At 41.8% G+C, this 24,157-nt stretch overlaps 1 protein-coding gene and 1 long non-coding RNA gene across 3 annotated transcripts in view; one reads left to right on the forward strand and one right to left on the reverse strand.

The window, feature by feature from the left end:
- Nucleotides 1-6,837, reverse strand: part of LOC124035561 — a 36,931-nt gene extending 30,094 nt beyond the window's left edge. For both annotated transcript variants that reach the window (XR_006838766.1, XR_006838765.1), the window contains exon 1: nt 6,638-6,837. This is a non-coding gene — a long non-coding RNA (uncharacterized LOC124035561). The remainder of the gene's footprint in view (nt 1-6,637) is intronic.
- LOC124035560 (TOX high mobility group box family member 3-like) overlaps nt 6,116-24,157 on the forward strand; it is a 66,569-nt gene continuing 48,527 nt past the window's right edge. The window contains exon 1 of the mRNA XM_046349042.1: nt 6,116-6,894. Within this exon, the coding sequence (XP_046204998.1) occupies nt 6,793-6,894 (102 nt within the window). The 5' untranslated portion in view covers nt 6,116-6,792. The remainder of the gene's footprint in view (nt 6,895-24,157) is intronic.

Genomic DNA, 24,157 nt, shown 5'->3' on the forward strand with positions numbered 1-24,157 from the left:
GGGGTTTGTAGTGTTTGGGATCGCGGCTGATTAGGGGTGTTGTATAGGCTTGGCTGCCTGAGGCGATTCTCAATCAGTCAGGTGATTCTCGTTGTCTCTGATTGGGAACCGTATTTAGGCAGCCTGAGTTTCGCTTTGTATTTCGTGGGTGATTGTTCTTGTCTCTGTGTTGTGGTCACCAGATAGGCTGTAATTAGTTTCACGTTCCGTTCTGTTGTTTTTGTATTTAGTATCAGTTATTTTATGTACCGCGTTTTCTTTCATTAAAGTCATGAGTAACCAACACGCTGCATTTCGGTCCGATTCTCTTTCTTCAACAGACGAACTCCGTTACAGAATCACCCACCACTCACAGACCGAGCAGCGTGTAAACTGGCAACGACGTAGACAGCTTCAGGAGCGAAAGGAGGACGTTATGGACGGTAGAGGCATGGAGTATACGACGTGGGAAAAAATAGACAGGTGGGCGGCCGACCCAGAGAGAGTGCAGGCGCCCGCCTGGGATTCGCTGCAGCAATGTGAAGAGGGCTATAGGCGAATGGAGTCAATAAAAAAGAGAAGGCGGCGCAGAGCGAAAACCGAAAGTCACCCCAAAAAAATTATTGGGCGGGGGCTCAGGGAGAGTATGGCTGAGTCAGGAGATAGACCTGAGCCAACTCTCCTTGTTTATCGTGAGGAGCCAAGGAGGAGACCAGAACCAGAGCCAGTGTTAGAGGTGAGCGAAGCAGAGACTGTGAAGGAGTTAATGGGGAAAGTGGAGTGGAGAGTAATGAGGGAGTTGCTAGCTTGGTGCTATAGATACAATATTCGTCCGACGGATCGTGTCGGGGATTTGATAGCACCTGAGTTAGCGCTCTATACTCAACCTGAGGTGCGTGTTAGTCGGCTGGTGAAGTTGGTGCCAGCCTCACGCACCAGGCCTCCTGTGCACATCCCTACCCTTGCACGTCCTGTGCCTACACTGCTCTCAAGATCTCCAGTACGCCTTCACGGTCTAGCCCATCCTGTGCCACCTCCACACTCCAGTCCTCCGGTGGCAGCTCCCCGCACCAGGCTTCCTGTGCGTGTCCTCGATCCAGTACCACCAGTTCCAGCACCACGCACCAGGCCTTCAGTGCGCCTCGCCTGTTCAGCGCTTTTCTCCTCTCCTGCGCTGTCGGAGTCTCCCGCTTGTTTAGCGCAGCCAGAGCCTTTCTCCTCTCCTGCGCCGCCAGTGCTCCCAGTCTGCCCAGCGCCGCCAGTGCTCCCAGTCTGCCCAGCGCCGCCAGTGCTCCCAGTCTGCCCCGCCCCGCCAGTGCTCCCAGTCTGCCCAGTGCCCCCAGTGCCGCCAGTCAGCCCAGCGCCGCCAGACAACCAGTCTCTTCCAGATCTGCCAGACAACCAGTCTTTTCCAGATCTGCCAGACAACCAGTCTCTTCCAGATCTGCCAGACAACCAGTCTCTTCCAGATCTGCCAGACAACCAGTCTCTTCCAGATCTGCCAGACAACCAGTCTCTTCCAGATTTGCCAGACAACCAGAATCTTCCAGATCTGCTTGTCAACCTGAATCTTCCAGTTCCGCCAGCCAGCCAGGATTTACCGGAGCCTACTACCTGCCTGAGCTTCATCTCAGTACTGGGCTTCCTCTCAGTACTGGGCTTCCTCTCAGTACTGGGCCTCCTCTCAGTACTGGGTTTCCTCTCAGTACTGGGCTTCCCGAGCTGCCCCTCTGTCCCGAGCTGCCCCTCTGTCCGGAGCTGCCCCTCTGTCCCGAGCTGCCCCTCTGTCCCGAGCTGCCCCTCTGTCCCTCTGTCCCGAGCTGCCCCTCTGTCCCGAGCTGCCCCTCTGTCCTGAGCTGCCCCTCTGTCCCGAGCTGCCCCTCTGTCCCGAGCTGCCCCTCTGTCCCGAGATGCCCCTCTGTCCCGAGATGCCCCTCTGTCCCGAGATGCCCCTCTGTCCCGAGATGCCCCTCAGTCACGAGCTGCTCCTCAGTTATGTGGGGATCTGGGTGAGGACTATTAGGCCATGGTCAGCGGAGAAGGTGGATTGTCCCAGGACGAGAAGGGGAGGAACAAGGACATTAATGGAGTGGGGTCCACGTCCCGAGCCGGAGCCGCCACCATGGACAGACGCCCACCCGGACCCTCCCTATGGTTTGAGGTGCGTCCGGGGGTCCGCACCTTAGGGGGGGGGGGGTTCTGTCACGCCTTGGTCATTGTATTTTGTGTTTTTGTTATATGTTTGGGTAGGCCAGGGTGTGACATGGGTTTATATGTTGTTTTTCGTATTGGGGTTTGTAGTATTTGGGATCGCGGCTGATTAGGGGTGTTGTATAGGCTTGGCTGCCTGAGGCGATTCTCATTCAGTCAGGTGATTCTCGTTGTCTCTGATTGGGAACCGTATTTAGGCAGCCTGAGTTTCGCTTTGTATTTCGTGGGTGATTGTTCCTGTCTCTGTGTTGTGGTCACCAGATAGGCTGTAATTAGTTTCACGTTCCATTCTGTTGTTTTTGTATTTAGTATCAGTTATTTTATGTACCGCGTTTTCTTTCATTAAAGTCATGAGTAACCAACACGCTGCATTTCGGTCCGACTCTCTTTCTTCAACAGACGAACGCCGTTACAGTACCAATTTAACTGATATGTAGTAGCAGTGCCCCATCAATTTGAATTGTATAGGGGACAGATTGGAGTGGCAGCAAGTCTTAAACCTTTAATGGTTGAGCATTTTGCCATGTCCTTGGTTTGTTTTGCACTGTTGTCGCTGCCAAGTGGAAGCTTTTGTTCAGGCCTCTAGAAGTGAAAGTAATATAAAACACCAAATATTAATTGACATGCTGTAATGTGTTAACACGTTACCCAGCAGACAACCTGCTTGCACCATTCCCATATAATTAAAGTAAAATACTGTGAAATACAAATCTCCTCTCAAAGAATTGCATTCATCCATTCATCTATTCATGAATTACAATTACAGTATTACTAGACACAACAAGTTGTGATACTACTGAAGTTACAGTAGACATACTGCCAAATTTTCTATAACGACGTTATGGTAGAGAAATGAATAATCAATTATCTGAAAACAGCTCTGGTGGACATTCCTGCAGCCAGCATTCCAATTGCACCCTCCCTCAAAACTTGAGATATCTGCAGCATTTTGTGTGACAAACCTGCACATTTTAGAGTGGCCTTTATTGTCCCCAGCACAAGGGTCACCCATGTAATGATCATGCTGTTTAATCAGCTTCTTAATATGCCACAATTGTCAGGTGGATGGATTAGCTTGGCAAATGAGAAAGGATCACTAACAGGGATGTAAACAAATTTGTGCACAACATTTTAGAGAAATAAGCTTTTTGTGCTTACGGTAAATTTCTGGGATTTTTTATTTCAGCTCAGGAAACATGGGACTAACACTTTACATGTGCATTTATATTTTTGTTCGGTATACAAAGAGAAAACAAATGGATGAATGCTATGGTGCACATGCACAAAACAACCATTGGCTGGATAGATAGAGGTTTAATTAACCAATGGCCCGACAGAACAAACACAAAGCACAGGAAGCTTCCATGCTTCCCATGTCAAGGTGAGGTTGTAGCCTTGGAAATAGTGTTATAGTAGGTTGTGGATTTAGTAGAATAGTAGGTGTTAGGGTTGCATATCTTATGTCCAACACATGTCAGTAATTCACATAAATTCTCCACTTTCCTCGAATAGATTGACATTCTAACACGTATGCTGATGCAGCTGTATCCATCATGCACAATATGTGCTTAATGGGTGAATGAGATGGTCATCAGAACAGATCTGGGTATGACATGTACCTGAGCTGTTTTTAATATGAGATGGGAAAGAGATGGGAAATAATGAGCATTTGATTTCACTAATGTAACACAGGATGAAAAACAAGCACGAGAATTCAGTTACAAATATCCAACAGCAGTTATTTGTTCAGGTTGCCGCACAATGGAATCCCATACTTAATATGAGGAGGATCATAAATAAAGATTATTAGGTTAATTAATTATTTTGCATTTATTACTCTTTTGTACCTCCACATAATTACTCAGCACTGATTTAATTGAATTTGAACGAGAGCTAGCGGAAGATAATTTGTTTTCAGGTTACCAAATGGTTCCAATGTTGCCTGAGAGAGTTGGAGAGGGAGAAAATGACAAATGGGTGCATCCCAATTGGCACACTATTCCCATCCCGGATCAAAAGTAGTGCACTATAACGGGAATAGGGTGCCATTTGGGACATATCCATGGTAGCAAGGCATAATTCATCAGGCTGGGACACTGACACCCAACCAACAATACGGAAATGAATTCAGCTCTGCAGCTGCATGGGCGAACAACATTAAACACAGACATAAATAACAACACCAACCCAAAGACCTGCCGGAGCCAGAGCACAGCTCTGCTTTATTCAAAACCAAAACATATCTAATAACCATGAGCTATTGAATTAGAAATGTAGTGTGGCGGGCGGGCGGTGGCACTCTTATCTGATAAATTATGTGGGAGATTGTGTGGGTTTTTATTTGTGTGCGTGTGTGTGTGTGTGTGTGTGTGTGTGTGTGTGTGTGTGTGTGTGTGTGTGTGTGTGTGTGTGTGTGTGTGTGTGTGTGTGTGTGTGTGTGTGTGTGTGTGTGTGTGTGTGTGTGTGTGTGTGTGTGTGTGTGTGTGTGTGTGTGAGTGAGTGATAGTGAAAGAGATGTGATTGAGTGTATATGTGGGTGTATCTGTATGTGTACATGTATAATGCTTTTGAATTTTTTTTTATTTTTTACACGTTTGCAGTTTAATTATCCAGAAACATAACATAAAAACATCCACCTTGGGTCAACGTATCCATAAATGCAAAGTATATTTTCTTGATGAAGTTACATGGATTTTTTACAATTTGTTAACCATTTCAAAGCAATCGTTGGATCGTTGGACAGCACTCAAAACATTGATTATCTTCTAGCATGGGCATACAATTATATACTATATTTATTTAATTCAATAACACATGCTAAACACCTCCCATGTTCAGAATATCTTATACAATGAAAACATACAACAAACCTTCACCCACTTGGGACCACAAAGGAACCTTAGATCGGAGATGTTCAGTAACTCAAGCTCTCCATTTCTCTAACATGTATGACAGCACTCAATTTTTAGGTATATGTGTAGATATGTGTTTACATACAAGAAGAATAATACTTTGTCCTTAGATGTTTATGTGTGTGTGCGTGTGTGAGAGTGAGTGAGTGAGTGAGTGAGTGAGTGAGTGAGTGAGTGAGTGAGTGTGTGAGTGACAGAAAGGTAATAGAAAGCCCTTTGTCCAGGGTCTCTTTGTGGGTGCTAATAAGTGATGCCCCTCATTTTCATCTCTCCACTGGTCAGTATGTATCAGCAGGCCTACTATCCTGAAGAGAAAGATGTGCAGGCAGGTGGTTGAAGTATCTAATAGGCCATGTCTCTACATGTGGCCGTATATGTTTGACTCGGCCTGACAAGAAATCAGGTTATCATTATATACATAAGAGGCCGAGCACACATAAAGTACATCTCCTCCAATCCCTGTAATGGGAGACTGACTGTTAGTTCAATCTTTTCAGAGGAGAAAATAAACAAGTAGGGCTACACATCATTGAGACATGATGATTATTGTAAATAGACTGTATTCATTCTAGTGTCCCGTGTGGTCATATTAGGGAGGGGACCAACAAGCTGCTTCAGGCTATAACTACTCCTAAGATTGGATTGGCTTTCAAAACTCATGTTTGTTTGTTTTGAAGAGATTTTCATTAGGAAAAATGTGTGATTTAGTAAAGCACATAGAAACAATTATAGTAATAAGGTTCATGACCATCTTATTACCAGTTTATTACAAACATAAACAAATTGTTTGTATCCCACTCAATTCGCAATTCAAGCAACTACTGTAAAAACATGTGTATATTGCTGATTGAGTATTTTGATATAAAATCGGTCAATCAAAGTATCCCCAGAGACTGAAAGCAGTGTAAAATGTAACTATCTAGTGTTTTCATTGAGGCAAATGCTGGCTGAATGGGAGTGGCGTGCTGTGTTCGGGGAGTAGCCCGATTTGTTCACACATTGTTCATCAACAGAGCCAAAGACTGAACCAAGCATCTATCTAGTGTTGTAAAGCAAATCTACTAATTCCACATTATTGGTTGACCGCACAAATGTATCAGATTTTGTCCCAAACCCCACTCTCCACTGGTGGAACACTATAGCAGAATTCCAGGGAATACAATATCCTCATTGCTTTGTGCTACCTTCGCCAACTACTGTGCAAACTTGAGGAAAACAACTTCTGAAAGAAACGAGAGGGTGGTGGAAAACGTCTTATTATACACCCATTACAACGTTAGCTCTGTTTTCAATTTTGTTTCGCAAGCTGAACAGGGGAAGGACGATTGTGCAGTCTGTCCCTGTCGGTCGCGTGGCTTCTTTGTGTACAGCAGCTGCCTCTAAATGCACGGGCAAACATCACCGCTTGGCGCAGATATTATAAACCTTGAGGACGAGCTTGGACATAGCTCAACCGTTATTTGGGTTTCAAAACTATGAAAAGCTTCTTCAACAAATAGAAGAGGAATAACAAAACGTCGTATTTTATCCCTTACCTCTTCTTATCCCGCTTTCTATTTATTTGATTTACGGTCCCGATAAAGCTTGCCCGCCTCGCCGCCTTTCTCTCACTCCGTGCGCGTGGATTGTAAAAAGGTAGAAACAAATTGAGCTCTGTTCACAGTACAGCTGCGCTGTTGCCTGGTACATCATGGATGTACGGTTTTATCCGACTGCCGGAGGAAATCCTATTCCAGGAGACCCACCAAACCTGGATTTTTCCCACTGTTTGGGCTACTACAACTATAATAAGGTGAGCATTTGTGATCTACATTGTTTTGCATACTTCTATCTTGTTTCTGCACACTGTATTCAAACCCCATTCCCCCTGAGTCCAGACAGACTGATATAATGGCAAATGGTGTTGTACACGATTGGGAATGTTTTATTTTAGAATTAATTAGGCTACTTCATCATCTAATCCTATTCTGCATTGGCATTACAAAGCTTTTATAAAATAGACAGAATAACACAATAAGACAAGAGGTCGTTTTACCAGTGCATTACACACTTTAATCAATTAGGCAAGTTACCATCTTCATTTGGTGCTGGAGTTCTGCATGTCATAATGTTTACGCTTGAAATGCTTTCTCATATAGCACATCTCCCTGTTGGACGAAGTTTTGGTATCCTATCTCTTGCAGAGTAAGCTATTCATGCCTGGTGGCAGTGACACTGCTACTTTACGATGAGTGATCGACTTGATTACATGTGTGATAGAGCCTTTAAAAAGTGTCTTGATCCATAATAATTTAATCATTTAATGTGCAGTGTTTATAATTCCACCTGGAGCTTCTAGTCTACATCATCAATCAACATGCAGTTCATATGTTTTAGATTCCCTGAAGGCACATGATAAAGTGATGTCACTACCTATAGAGCTGGTCATATTCGAGGCCAATTCCTGAATTGTGAAAGGTATTAATTGTCCTTGAAGTGAGCAGGTTGTTTATGTTGATATCTGATGTCTGATTCAACTGCTGTTGTTTCAGATCGTGATCCCTTCTTTTGCTCACAGATAATATATCCCTTTTTACTGATGTGTTGCAGTGTTTTGAAAAAAAATGTCATAGTGTTCCTAGTAGGGTTATCCTATGTGAGATATCCTTACACAAACAGTCCCAGAATGACAGGTGGTTTGGTACACAACCAGCAGCAGATATTTGGTGTTTTTGTATTACAAGCACAACGGAGTATTAATTTTGAAAAGGATAATGGTTCTATTTAACAACATCTTCAGGATGTGGAAGCATGGTAAGCTGCCAAAAGAGAGAGAGACAGTCCATATCAAATGAGTTTCCAGACTTTTCCCCAGAACATCCTCTAAAACTGTTCTGAGAACCAGTAGAAAACATACTATAACCCTGTTCTGAGAACATTCTGAGACCAGAGCAGTGTTTGCGTCTGCTTAGCCAAATAGCCCAGGCTTGTTAAAGCTCCCAAGTGCAACCACATTTGTTTGACTGTCTTATAATAGATAAAGTGTGGTTTTGTGTTTGCTTGAAAACTCCCCGGGCCAAAGTTTGAGAAAGGAAATAGTATTTCTGTCAGGAATAGGCCAAAATGCAATTGCAGTCTGAGAGGGAGAGGAAATGAAGCACTCCCTCTGCAACATGTCTCATCACAAACCACACATATCACATGCCAATTCAGAAGCCTCTGCATGCTGAGTGGAAGGCAGATTTGCATGTGTTTGCATAATGCAAGACACATCATCCCCAAACTGATTCGACCAAACTCATTGAGAGGAAACATTAGTCATCCAGATGATGTGTCAGGTTTTCAAGTTATAGAGACTCAAATGAACTTGGGTTGATAACAGATTTATTTATTATAGCTTTCATGTCAAGTTCCCACTCCGAGAAGCTGTGACAGTGCCTTGGTCAATGTCAATGGGTACTCAATGTGATGTATAAACAGTAACACGCTCTCAAAATATTGTCTGAGGAAATAATCCCGTTTTAATCACTTTCAAACATCACAGATTTTTTTTAATCTACAGAAACATCCAAATGAGTGGCACAAACTTAATTAGGTATTACAGTCATCATGATTCATGACTAATGAATCCAGCCGTGATTTGGCAATGAGATGAAGGGGATATGTTAATATCATGTACTTTACAAGGGAACATGAGCTGCTAGTAATCTAGTAGAATTGAACCTTGGACCCTTGATGATAAATGTCATTAAGAGCTGATTTAAAGCACACTTCATCTATGCTACCTATTATTCTATACATTTTTAATATTTAATGGTGTGGATTGTGTTCAGGTGTATGACAGGGCAGTCTCAGCAGGGTGCCTTTGGTAAAGTGCTTTGATTTAAACTGGGACACAAGGCAACTATGTTTAGGGGTATATACCCACAGGGACTCTTTTTAGCCACTGATTGGTTGGTAGTTGGTACTCCAGAAATTGTGTGCAGTCTTACATTACATTCAATTTATCTGGGATAATGACGTGGCTTTTACTGGCTCTTTGGTTTATACTGAGCACATGTGGTCTTAGTCAGTGAAATTTACAAGAAGCCCGGCTTCACTTGTGAAACCTTATGAATACACGCCTAGATTATTTCTGGTCATCAGGGTGTATTTTCTCTCCTTTTCTGTCTCAAAAGTTGAATCTTTTATATGTCCCCCTTGGTTTAAATGTGGGACAGTTTGTGGTCTACATAACTGGGAAAACTCTTCAGATTGGACACTACTAAAGGCTGTGATCTTTTTTGGGTATTCTCTCAACTGTACTGGTTTACATTTAGCATGTCTCAAAGTCAGGTTTGATTTGACTGTTTGATTGACTGAAATGCCTTTGTTCATGAGCGTGCCCCCCACCTCCCCTGTTACTGGCACATTTATAGTCCTGTGTTATACTCCCCTGAAGTTTAATCATGTTTTAGATGTAATATACATTTCATTAGCTGCACTGGTAGAGGTAATTAGTTGGTTGTTACCAGATGTAACTGAGGAATGTGTTGCACCTGCAGCACTGTCACTACTACAGAGTTTCAGTTTGTGAAACTAATACTAATACTGCCAGTAAGTGATTATAAATTGTGGATGGCTATGTTCAGATCCAAAGTTTATGTAATATGCATTAGCATTGTGTTAACTGTGATTGATATCATTTTTCCGCTGTTCCGTAGCCATACTTTTCTGTTGGTTTAAAAGGTGTCATTACGGAAGAGTGAACGATTGTCTTCCAAGAATCCTTTCAATGACAACCGCTGTAAACAGGAAGTGTGTTTCACTGAGCAGGGTTGATAGTAATAGCTGATTGGCTCTGATGACAAATAGCCTCTGTGACTGTACCAAATGGATATGTTTCCTCTTATCCAAGGAAACGCTTATCAATGGATTATATTTCAACTTTGAGTTGTATCAACCACTTGTCTGTCATACGTAATAGACTACATACACTGTAAGAACAACAAATGGGAAGTTATTCACAGCATAACACATGAGGATGGAAGGCTGCAGCTGCAGTCAGCATACTCTAGGACTTTACTGAGCCTTTAAATGAGTCATGTAGGTGAAACAAAAGCCTGATTGAGGATGGGTTGGATCCTATTGTCCCTTGCATATGTATAGGAAACAAAGCAGAAAGGACATAAATAGACTCAGAGATGCTACATTACAGTCCCTTCACACCAGAAAACCCTTGGGGCAATATCTCCTCATTGTCCCCTACAGCCAGATTGGCCTAGCCTCCCGTGGTCTTTGTTGTCCCGTCTGTGGAGTGGTACTGAAGGGGTTAAGACGCTCTTCAAACACACAGTGGGCCGTGTGCATCTTGTCAGTGTACACAGCTGGTGCCATTTCACCACACACACATTGTAAACATATCCAAACACTACTAGGACTCTAAATCGCTGGTACCCCGAGAAGCTGCTTACTTTGCCATTTTCTAAAGTTGATGGATGTAACTGAAGTCATATGTTTAAATGTTTAAATGTTGAGGAAGTGAAAAGCTGATGTGTTTCCTGGGCATTTTAATTGCAGCTTGTCAGAAGCCTAGTTCAACAGATTTATTAAAGAGCCAGTTTTCCATTTGAGATTGGGGAAATGTATTTTTAGCTCGCTCACTTGAAGTACAGTACTTGGAACCCCTGAGCTAATGGATGCTCTGTCCGAAAGTGAGTTACTCTGCAGATTCAGACAATTTCCCCAATTTCTATCTACATTATTTAAACTGATGTGTGTATGTGATTAACTATGTAGTGTTTACGTTTTTGTCTTAGCTCTGAACTTCTATCAGCTCAGTAAAGCTTCCTGCATGGAAGACACTAATAGTTGTTGCTATGGAAGCTGTGTCTGGACTGTGAGTCATATACTGTATATTAGAGGTGGCCTTGTGGTGGAACATTAGTAGATCATACTCTCTGCTTTCTATGGCTGCGCTGTAGATGATCTAAGCTATTACACACATCATTCCTTGCAATGTGTACACACACACACACACACACACACACACACACACACACACACACACACACACACACACACACACACACACACACACACACACACACACACACACACACACACACACACACACACACACACACACACACACACACACACACACACACACACACACACACACACACACACACACACACACACACAGGGAGTGCTCCTGTTTGTGTTTGTATGTCTCTGCGGTGTCCACTTTTAATCCAACCACCACCCAGTGCTCATGAATCCATTCCATCTCCTCTTCTCACATCACCATCATCAGCCAGCAGGCTGCATGTAGATATGAGTTCACAAAGTATTGCTACATTTGAATATCCACACTAGCATACTACTTAGAATGAAACAATATAATGGGCATGCACGGCAACCGGTACCGATGCACCAAGTCTGGAACGAACAGGACCTTGAATAGCTTCTACCCCCAAGCCATAAGACTGATAAATAGTTAGTTAAATAGTTAACCAATATCTACCCGGACTATTTGAATTGACCCTTCGTGCACCAACTCTTCTGACTCATCACATACTGTACACTGCTGCTACTGTTTATTTTCTAACCTGTTGCTTAGTCACTTTATAGCTACCGATATGTACATATCTACTTCTATTACCTCATATCCCTGCACAATGACTCAGTACTGGTACTTCCTGTATATAGCCAAGTTACTCATTGTGTATCTACTTTTCTATTATCATTGTTGAGAAGGGCCCATAAGTAAGCATTTCACTTGTTGTTTACCAAGCATGTGACAAATAAAATATGATTTGATTTTGGAATGTCCACACTAGCCTATGACGTAGAACACATGCCCGATACATTGCTTCCTTTTAAGTAGTATGCTAGTTTGGACATGGGAACAGAGAGACTGTCTCAGAAGGTTCTGTTTTCTCTCTGGACAATCCAACAGCCGTGTCACTGTTACAGCTCCACAGCACTCAGATATAATAGACGGGTAGTAGCTCAGAGCTGAGGTGTCATGCTCGGTGTAGGGTTACGGTCATTTATCATGACACACCTGCAAGTGAATGAGAGAGAAAGGCCTCATTTAACCAGTATTGCTTAAACTGTCAAAGTTCTGAATCATTTAACAAAGGTACCCTGGAAACTTGAGCTGTAGCTCGTCCTCTGCCTAAGGGTCCCAGATAGACTTTCTTTAGGCTTTAAAACCACAGCCAAGCATTTGCCTGGCTACTCATCCACATTGCTCTGGCCAACCGATGTTTCTTCTCCACGTTGAGTCTGGAATTGCCTCTATCTCCAACTATTTCGAGAATGTGAACACATTCTGTCTGTTCTGATTGGTCCCAGTAACCGATGGATTGGTCCAGAGCTGGCCTATATGATGACATCATTAACTTTGGTAATCTGATTGGTTATAGTTGTTAGAGAATATCCCATCGCTAATTAATTTGTTCTCTACAACTACCCTCATTTTGAAGCCACACAAACTACAGTTTTAGACTGAATGTATGGAGCGATTGATAGAGCAGAATAATTCAATTCAGGGTGAGTCGTTAGGCAAGCCTTACATGTCTCTTTATATCACACCAGGGTCTACTAACTCACCATGAGATCTTCTTTTTCCACCACGATAAACCGTCTCATCCTATTTGTCTCACTACATCTCTGACAGCATCAACCTCACTGACTTATTAAAGATAGAATCTGTTCACCCGAGCGCCATTGTTATTGTTTTTGTTTTGTCGACTAAACGGAGGTGAGCAGCATCCAAATGGAAATCAGCAGCGTGGTACAACACATTTCAGTACATCAGTGGAGGCTGCTAAGGGGAGGATGGCTCATAATAATATCTGGAACGAGCAAATGGAATGGCATCAAACACATGGAAACTATGTGTTTGATGTATTTGATACCATTCCACTGATTCCGCTCCAGCCATTAACATGAGCCCATCCTCCCCAATTAACCTTTAAGGTGTCACCAAACTCCTGTCCAGTACATATTCTGCTGTTCTATCGAAGCGTGCAATGATGTTCGAGGCAAAACAACTGTGTTTGTTGTTTGCTGTAACTTCTGTGGTGTTATAATATCCCAAACGTACATGACAGCCTCACCATTAAGGATTCCATCTTTAAAGAGAGAGAATAAATTATTATGTGCCACAGAAACGGCTTTTACTGTGAATTAAGCAGTGGGACCAGTCAATCAGTTCTGGCTGGGTGATTCAATAAATTGTGTCCTATAAATTATTCGCATTGCAGTTAAGACACTTACATTTATTTTTAAAGCACTGTTGCAGTGAGACAGCCATCATATTTTTCACGTATCTAATTTCTAATGCCTCGTAATGGGCTGACGGAGGACTGTATCAAAACATTTAACTGAACTCCCCTGGATTTAACCTTTAATCCAACACAGATTGAATTAGTAGATAGATTAGAAATGTGACGTTTTACACAATCAAATATGCATGACCCCCTTCACTCAACACGTGAATAGGAGGTCCTGTCAAGAAAACGAGACTTAAAAGTTCCATTGTTTGAATTTTTGCCTGTGTTATTTTTCAGACCATCCCTTACTGTTCAGAAAGGAAGTATTTCTCATCAAGGTATTGCTGACTGTTATTATGACTTTCATTTGCAGGGAAATGCGTTGTTGTGACTGTGAAATGTCACCTCATTAGTGAGCTATGTGCTGTAGGGACTGAGAGAGAGATATTATGTAGAAGGCAAAGGAGATTTATGTGCATCCAAAATGCCACCTAACTTGCACTACTTTTGACCAGGGCCCTGGTAAAACAATATGCACTATATAGGGAATAGGGTGCAATATCAGACGCAGCCATACTGTGGTGATTAGTCCAGCTATCCTTTGTTCAGCTGCCTATAGCGCCACCACGACCATGTAACATTCCCATAATGCTCAGTGTGTGTCACCACCAGGTCGTCCTTTAGGGAGAAGACAATGTCAGCAGGTGGGCAAATATCCATCAGACCTGCTGAACAAAGAGCACAGAAAATGGAGTAATACAACAGCTATTTGAATGTTTAAATGGGAGACTGAAATGAACCGCAGTAACAACGTACTGTTTTTCAATAGGTGATTTAATGTAACTTGGACCTATGCCTTGGTTACTGTAATACAGTAGTAAACAAATAATCAGTGTCACGTTTAGAACACACTGACTTTAACGGCTATGTTTATCTCCATTTACAAACTGTTTTCTTACATTTTCCCAGCCAGTGCAGAGGTCCCCAAGCCAACAGCTGGAGTCAGTGTTATGGAAATAGGGGAGCCATGTTGGCCTCAGAAGGTCATAGTCATTGATCGTAGATCGCCCCTCCCCCAACGTTATATATGCGGTAACAGGGTAAATGTTAAAATCTCACTCTGCTAATCCAATTTTGCTGCAGCGTTAATAGTGTAGTATTTAAAGTCATCTTCACCTAATAAATAAACTTTAATAGTCTCCTCAAAAGCTAATATAAATTGGAAAAGTGCCATCACACTCTGGCAGATTTTAATTGGATCTTTTATAGACGTGCATTAGAATGATAAGAATATTCTATTGCAGAAAGTCCTTTGTTTTTCCTGGAAATGTAATTTGCCATAATTTATGTTAGAATTAAATGGTAGCAGAGATCTACAGTATATAGGCACTGTGCTGACATGGCCTTGTCTGTCTCTCTTCTCTGTGTAGGCCTAGCTCTGAGAGTTTTGAAAGAGCTGTTCTTGGGAGAATGTTTCTGTTAGAGATCGACCGATTATGATTTTTAAACGCCGATACTGATACCGATTATTGGAGGGCCAAATTTTTTACATATTTTTTATTTGTAATAATGACAATAACAACAATAGTGAATTAACACTTATTTTAACTTAATATAAAACATCAATAAAATCAATTTAGCCTCAAATAAATAATAAAACATGTTCAATTTGGTTTAAATAATGAAAAAACAAAGTGTTGGAGAAGAAAGTAAGTAAAAATGTGTGCTGTGTCATGTATTGTCATATATTGTCATGTCTTGTCCCTGTGCTTTCTCTTCTATTCGTTTCCTCCTGCTGGTCTTATTAGGTTTCTTTCCCTCTCTCTATCCCTCTCTCTCTCTATCGTTCCGTTCCTGCTCCCAGCTGTTCCTCATTCTCCTAACGACCTCGTTTACTCTTTCACACCTGTCCCCTATTTTGCCCTCTGATTAAGTCTCTATTTCTCTCTCTGTTTCTGCTTCTGTCCTTGTCGGATTCTTGTTTGCTGTTTGCTTTGTTCTTGTTCCGTCCAGTCGTGTTTTGCCTTATCTTCAGATGCTGCGTGTGAGCAGGTGTCTCTGTCAGCTACGGCCCGCGCCTACCCGAAGGGACCTGCAGTCTGTTGCCGCTTATCCTGCAATTCCCCTCTACAACTAGAGGATTTCTGTTTTCCCCGTTTGGACATTTCCTGTAAAGGATTGAGGATTATGTTATTTCTGTTTGGACTTAAATAATCTCTGTTAAGTCGCTTTTGGCTCCTCACTCACCTGCACAACATGCTGTGTAAAATATATGTAAAAAAGCTAACATTTCCTTGCTCAGAACATGAGAACATATGAAAGTTGGTGGTTCCTTTTAACATGAGAGTTCAATATTCCAAGGTAAGAGGTTTTAGGTTGTAGTTAATATAGTATTTAGAGGACTATTTCTCTCTATACCATTTGTATTTCATATAACTTTGACTATTGGATGTTCTTATAGGCACTATAGTATTGCCAGTGTAACAGTATAGCTTCCGTCCCGCTCCTCGCCTCTACTTGGGCTCGAACCAGGAACACATCGACAACAGCCACACTCGAAGCATCGTTACCCATCGCTCCACAAAAGCCACGGCCCTTGCAGCGCAAGGGGAATAACAACTCCAAATCTAAAAGCGAGTGACGTTTGAAACAGTATTAGCGCACACCCAGCTAACTAGCTAGCCATTTCACATCGGTTACACCAGCCATGAGACGGATAGGCTTGAAGTCATAAACAGCGCTGTGATTGCGAAGAGCTGCTGGCAAAACGCACAAATGTGCAGTTTGAATGGATGATTACGGGCCTGCTGCTGCTCAGTCAGACGGCTCTATCAAATCAGACTTAATTATAACATAATAACACACAGGAATACGAGCCTTTGGTCATTAATATGATCGAATCCGGAAACTATCATTTTGAAAACAAAATGTTTATTATTTCGGTATTTTATCTAACCGGTGGCATCTCTAAGTCTAAATATTCTTGTTACATTGCACAACCTTCAATGTATGTCATAATTAAGTAAAATGCTGGCAAATTAGTCCGCAATGAGCCAGGCAGCCCAAACTGTTGCATATACCCTGACTCTGCGTGCAATGAGCGCAAGAGAAATGACACAATTTCACCTGGTTAATATTGCCTGCTAAACTGGAATAGTAGTTATAACTAGTGATTATGATTGATTGTTTTTTATAAGATAAGTTTAATGCTAGCTAGCAATTTACCTTGGCTTCTACTGCATTTGCGTAACAGGCAGGCTACTCGTGGAGGGCAATGGTTAGAGCGTTGGACTAGAGCGTTCTGCCCCTGAACAAGGCAGTTAACCCACAGTTCCCAAGCAGTCATTGAAAATAAGAATGTGTTCTCAACTGACTTGCCTAGTTAAATAAAAGCTACAAAAAATGTATTTAAAAAAATTAATGAAATCGGAAATCGGTGCCCAAAAATACAGATTTCCGATTGTTATGAAAACTTGAAATTGGCCCTAATTAATCGTCCATTCCGATTAATCGGTCGACCTCTAGTTTCTTGTTGTTTATTGATGAGTTTAAATAGTTGATTGTGTCCATGGTTCTTTAACTGGATAGTAGTGCCTATTCATATATTGATCATTTATCCTCTCTGTCAGAAAGCATTAATCTCATATATGGATACTTAGTATTCATTTATTTGTGTACAAGTACACAATTCTAGTTACTACTCCTGCCTGTAGTATGTCGCTCCAAGGACATAATTTTCCAAAGCAATCAGTTCACAGTGATGCCTGGAATGTTTTTCTGAAAATAAGTGCTTGACTGTACAACCCAAAACAATTCATCATTATGCCAACATATGAAATAAGACACATGGTGAGTGAGCCCCAATATCAAAACAGGGAAAGAGAAAAAGTGAGAGAGAAAAACAGATATTTTTAGTAAAACATCAAACTCTCTCTAACATATTCAATAACCATTAAGATGTTGTCAGATTGTATCAGCCTATGGGGTGCACCATTACTCTCAATAAAATAACACGTCTGGCAACCACACAAATCCCTCTCACATATCCGCTTTGAACCCAACTTTTGATAAGTAACATACTCCCCCCCGAGTAGCATTTCCCTATCTGTTCTCAATGTACCACACATTTACTGTAAATCACTATTTAGTTGGAGTGCAGATTTATATGAGTTCACTTTTATATATTGGAGAAAAGATAAAGACATGTAGCGTTTTGTAGAAAGCACTAGCCTATGGATATATATATTTTTTTTATCCACCAAGAAACATATGGTTTATCTCATGCCCTGGCTCGGCTCTAATATTTATTTCATACGCATATTAAAACTGGAAAGTGCTCTCTTTTCAGATGGTTTCCAAAAATTATACAGTGATTGCTTCATTGCTGATTTTTATTGGCCTCAGACGTACTGTCTTAAACAAAAGCGTGCCTCCCCGTTCCCCTGCCTTAATTCATTGTTGCATTTAGGATGTACCAATAAAGGCCCAATAAGGGGACACTTTGCTGCTGGCCTCCATCTGGATCTCTGAAAGCAGTATTGATGTGGAGGGAGAAGACTCTGAAAAGTCATCCACTCATTGGTTAAGTTCTCTTTTGTTTCTTGGCAATCATTCTTGTGGGGTTTGGAGGTCGCTGGTTGCAACCTCTGATTGTTTGCAAACTGATGAGTTGATGAGAGTGTTCCACAATGTATTTGTCTTATGAAGACTCCCCTAGTACATTTCGGAAAGGAGCTGATATTTTAGGCTTTTTGTTTGAGCTCATCTCTTCATTGCAGTGGGACCCAGTGTACACATCCTCACAGGTGGCTATGGTGTGGGATGCCAGTGGTAGGAACCAGGCCAAGGAGAAAGAGGCCTCGGCATTGAGGAGTTCTTTAGTTTCCTCCTGAGACTACATGCTATTGAAAAGTCTTTCATATTCCATTCCTTTCTAGGCAAACGATCTAGTTTCTCTGACAATGGGCAATAACCCTGAACGTTCCTCTCTCCTCATCGGAAGCTCTTACTCACGTCTTTCCAGACACATGCAGATCCTGGGAAAGGAGCTTGCTCTCTTATTATTCTCGCTCTTTTTCTCTCTTTCTATAATGGAGACACAGGTACGTTTTTCCTTCCTACCCGCTGATAAATGAGAAGTAGAAGCAGAATGATAACATTGTATCAGAGACATTACAGGCAGTTGATTAAAGCGTTAGTTGGGGAGTTAGCCAAGGTTAACAATCCATAATGAAACACTGTGAAAATAATGATACGCTGCATGGTTTTATGAAGGCTTGTGGCTGCTCAGCAGAGCTGCGTTGACCTTCAACAGTTACACAAGCTAATCGTGGTGAACCTTCAGCCCCCCTGTAGTTTCCAGCAGACTCAATTAGCTTGTAATATGCATCTTCTAGGAGAGCAGCCTAGACCTTACAGAGTTTTGGTTTTGGGATTGTTCTAGTGACATTGAGATTACTGGCAATTCTAAGATAGCTCTGTTAGGTAGTATCACAAGTTGTTTGTCTGATGTACAATGGCTTGCAAAAGTATTCACCCCCTTGGTATTTTTCCTATGTTGTTGTCTTACTAATTGGAATCAACATATATATATTTTTTGAGGGGGGGTTGTTTCATTTGATTTACACAACATGCCTACCACTTTGAAGATGCAAAATATTTTTATTGTGAAACAAGTAAGAAATAAGACTGGAGCGTGCATAACTGTCTCTATCATCTTGGCACATCTAGCCACTGGGATTTCTGCCCATTCTTCAAGGCAAAACTGCTCCAGCTCCTTCAAGTTGGATGGGTTCCACTGGTGTACAGCAATCTTTATGTCACACCACAGATTGTCAATTGGATTGAGGTCTGAGCTTTGACTAGGCCATTCCAAGACATTTAAATGTTTCCCCTTAAACCACTTGAGTGTTGCTTGAGCAGTATGCTTAGGGTCATTGTCCTGCTGGAAGGTGAACCTCCGTCCCAGTCTCAAATCTCTGGAAGACAAACAGGTTTTCCTCAAGAATTTCCCTGTATTTAGTGCCACCCATCATTCCTTCAATTCTGACCAGTTTCCCAGTGTCTGCCGATGAAAAACAGCCCCACAGCATGATGCTGCCACCACCGTAGTTCACTGAGGGGAATGAGTTCTCGGGGTGATGAGAGGTGTTGGGTTTGCGCCCGACATAGCGTTTTCTTTGATGGCCAAAAACTTTGCAGCCCCTTCAGAGTTATCTTTGGTCTCTTTGTTGCCTCTCTGATTAATGCCATCCTTGCCTGGTCCATGAGTTTTGGTGGGCGGCCCTCTCTCTCTTGGCAGGTTTGTTGTGGTGCCATATTCTTTCCATTTTTAAATAATGGATTTAATGGTGCTCCGTGGAATGTTCAAAGTTTCTGATATTTTTGTATAACCCAGCTCTGATCTGTACTTCTCCACAACTTTGTCCCTGGCCGGTTTGGAGAGCTACTTGGTCTTCATGGTGCCCTTTGCTTAGTGGTGTTGCAGACTCTGGGGCCTTTCAGAACAGGTGTATATATATATACTGAGATCATGTGACAGATCATGTGACACTTAGATTGCACACAGGTTATTATGTGACTTCTGAAGGTAATTGGTTGCACCAGATCTTATTTAGGGGCTTCATAGCAAAGGGGGTGAATACATATGCACACACCACTTTTCCGCTTTGTATTATTTTTAAAAAATCACTTCACCAATTTGGATTATTTTGTGTATATCCATTAAATGAAATCTAAATAAAAAATCAATTTAAATTACAGGTTGTAATGCAACAAAATAGGAAAATCGCCAAGGGGGATGAATACTTTTGCAAGGTACTGTGCACCAATAATTAGGGGTTTACCCTTGATACACCACACTTCCTTTTACATGGGTGTAGCTGGCTTGAATGACAACAGTCATTTAAAGTAAATCAAGTATTTCTTTGTTGTCGTGGTTTGTTTTCAGTGAAGTCTATTAGAGTGCCATTGCTTCTCCTGGAGAGAGCCAGAGAATGGTCACTGTCCAATGTCAGATCCTTTGTGTATGTTGAAAGCAGTTGTCTGGTGTTACAAAAGTCTCAATTTGTGATGTTGTTGAAACAGCAGCATATCTGTATGCTTTGGATAGTAGCTTGGATCATGTTCCTACTGCTTTATCCAGACCATTTGCTACTCAACAGGCCATAGTGCTAGCGGCCTAGCACCATTAGCTTTGATCACTGACTAATAAAGCGTTCTACTATCTAGGGATCCTGTTGCCACAAAACATTGAGGATGTCAGGTGATGTCATATTTTGATTGGACTGTAAGTGTAAGACATTAGTTCCTATTGGCTAATGACAACATTAGCCTGTTGCTCACATCATAGATTACACCTACTTCTCCTCCACAAGCTATCCTCCAGATGCTAGTAAGATATTTAAGCAATACTTAGCCTATATAGCGATTAACTATTGCTTCAAAAGATAATACATTTTCTCGGCCCAAATGTCGAGAAATACCAGAAAAAAAGCATTGTTTACTGAGGCATGTTCCAAGTGAAGCTTTATTCATGTTTACCAACATCTGTGAGTGGTGAGTATTGTAATAAACTGTGGATAAAATGGAATTAAGATGGTCGTTAATGAGGCGATATGCTGAAGTTATATGGAGGAGTGTGAGTTACATATCTTTCTGTAATTACCTCAGTGATTGTCTGATGCTTTGGCTCTTATCAGACATAAACTTGAAGCACATTCCTCTGTGTAATTGTGCTCGCCATTATTATTGCAATTACTGTTATTGCAATTACAATAAGTTATTTCTCATATTGTTCTCTGTTGGACTGGTAGTTTGCTAGTTGCCAAATATGGACTCTAGGGTTGGGCAGTATCCAGGTTTTCATACCTTCATACCATTTCTGTAACCTCCCAAAAACATTTATTACATTTTTTTTGACACACAAAACAATTTAGGCAACAGGGATCTTCATCCAGGGGGAATTGAATGTCTCTGCTGTAACCAAGGGGCTTGATCTTGACATCTAGTGACTAACCAAATGCATAGCTGGAGCCCTGAGCTGGATAGAATTTATTTGACACATCTTAGAATTCTTATAGTTATACTGAATTTATAGTTGTAAGCAGAGGTGTAGCATGCACCCCCAAAGCCACCACGAGGCAGGGGCACCCCCACATTTCCACTTCACAATAACAGCACTTACAGTTGACCGGGAAGCTCTAGCAGGGCAGAAATCTGACAACATTACTTTTTGGAAAGTTGGCATCCTATGATAGTGCCACGTTGAAAGTCACTGAGCTCTTCAGTAATCCCATTCTACTATGTGTGCTCGATTTTATACACCTTTCAGCAATAGGTTTGGCTGAAATAGCCCGAATCCACTAACTTGAAGGGGAGTCCACATACTTCTGTAGACATACAGTGCCTTCAGAAAGTATTCAGACATTTTCCACATTTTGTTATGTTACAGCCTTATTCTAAAATGTATTAAATTTGAAAAAATCCTCAGCAATCTACACACAATACTCCATAATGACAAAGGGAAAACAGATTTTCATTTTTTTAATGCAGGTTTATAAAATATATAAAACAGAAAAACCTTATTTACATAAGTATTCAAACCCTTTGCTATTAGACTCGAAATTGAGCTCAGGTCCTGTTTCCATTGATCATCCTTGAGATGTTTCTACACCTTAATTGGAGTCCACCTGTGGGAAATTGAATTGATTGGACATGATTTGGAAAGGCACACAGCTGTCTGTATAAGGTCCCACAGTTGACAGTGTCATGGGGTTGAAGGAATTGTCCGTAGACACAGATCTGTTTTGTCAGGCACAGATCTGGGGAAGGGTACCAAAACATTTCTGCAGCATTGAAGGTCCCCAAAAACACAGTGGCCTCCATTATTCGTAAATGGGAGAAATTTGGAACCACTAAGACTCCTTCTAGAGCTGTCCACCTGGCCAAACGGAGTAATCAGGGGAGAAGGGCATTGGTCAGGGAGCTGACCAAGAACCTGATGGTCACTCTGACAGAGCTCTAGAGTTCCTCTGTGGAGATGAGATAACCTTCCAGAAGGAAAACCATCTCTGCAGCACTCCACCAATCAGGCCTTTATAGTAGAATGGCCAGATGGAAGCCACTCCTCAGTAAAAGGCACATGACAACCCGCTTGGAGTTTGCCAAAAGGCACCTAAGACTCTCAGACCATAAGAAACAAAAAGTTCTGGTCTGATGAAACCAAGATTGAACTCTTTGACCTGAATGCAAAGCTTCAGGTCTGGAGGAAACCTGGAACCATCCCTACGGTGAAGCATGGTGGTGGAAGCATCATGTTGTTCAGCAGAAGGTACAGTCAGGATCGAGGCAAAGATGAATGGAGCAAAGTACAGAGAGGACCTTAATGAAAACCTGCTCCAGAGTGCTCAGGACCTCAGACTGGGCGAAGTTTCACTTTCCAACAGGACAACAACCCTAAGCACACAGCCAAGACAATGCAAGAGTGGCTCTGGGACAAGTCTCTGAATGTACTTGAGTGGCAAAACCAGAGCCCGGACTTGAACCCGATCAAACATCTCTGGAGACCTGAAAATAGCTGTGCAGCAATGCTCCCCATCCAACTTGACAGAGCTTGAGAGGATCTGCAGAGAATAATGGGAGAAACTCCCCAAATACATATGTGCCGAGCTTGTAGCATCATACCCAAGAATACTTATGTAAATGTGATATTTAAAAAATGTCTAAAAACCTGTTTTTGTTTTGTCATTATGGGGTATTGTGTGTAGATTGATGAGGGAAAAAAATCGATTTTAGAATAAGGCTGTAACAAAATGTTGAAAAAGTCAAGGGGGGGGGGCTGTGGGCACCCCTGCCTCGTGGGGCTGCGGAGGTAGTAAAGTATAACTATAAGAAATCTAAGATGTGTCAAATAATAGTTTTTTTTTAAATAATACCAACTGTATTTCAAAATACTCCAGTATATGGTGTAAACAGTATATCGCCCAACCTAGTGGACTCCCTCAAAGAATTAAAGCATCTTTCCAATTATTTACAGATGGGACAGGCTCAAAGAATTCAAGCATATTTACATTTTTTCTTTCCAGTTTATATATTTTTTAGCCTGGGATAGTACATTCAGCAGATGGACTAATGATTACATACACAGCATCCAGGGGCTGCAGGTAGCCTAGTGGTTATAGCATTTGGCCAGTAACTGGAAGGTTATTGGATTGAATCCCTAAACTGACACGGTTGAAGTCTGTCATTCTTCCCCTGAACAAGGCAGTTGACCCACTGTTCCCCAGTAGGCTGTCATTGTAAATAAGATTTTTTTCTTAACTGAATTGCCTAGCTAAAGGTTAAACAACAAAAAATGCAGGATGTGTAATGTTTTCATAACATTAACACATTTTCCACCAGTGTCCACCACATACCAGGCCTGTTTATTCAATTCCCGGATCTCTTTCATTTTATGAACTAGCCTAATGTGCAGGGGGTTTCAGATCATGTTTGCGGATCAAAGCACAAATTCCCTTTCTATGTTTTCCTCCAGCATGTCTAACTACAAACAAGCCCTCATATTTTCCGGTTGCAGTTTTATTTTGTTTACTCAAAACAGATGAAGAGGTCCGTGACACTCCAACATGAGAGTGGGCTGTGCTTATATCTCTCCAGGCTAAACGGAGGCCTGATAGAGCCATGATATTGAGGCTAAATCACAAGTGTGTGCACTCACATTAGCAGGCTACAGTTGGACAGCCACAAGGTTGAGTACTAATTGATGTTTTTAAAAGCCAATCAGTTCCGCACGATGGCTGCTTAGTGCCG

Source organism: Oncorhynchus gorbuscha, linkage group LG05 (assembly GCF_021184085.1).
Source record: "Oncorhynchus gorbuscha isolate QuinsamMale2020 ecotype Even-year linkage group LG05, OgorEven_v1.0, whole genome shotgun sequence".
Taxonomy (NCBI): Eukaryota; Metazoa; Chordata; class Actinopteri; order Salmoniformes; family Salmonidae; genus Oncorhynchus; species Oncorhynchus gorbuscha.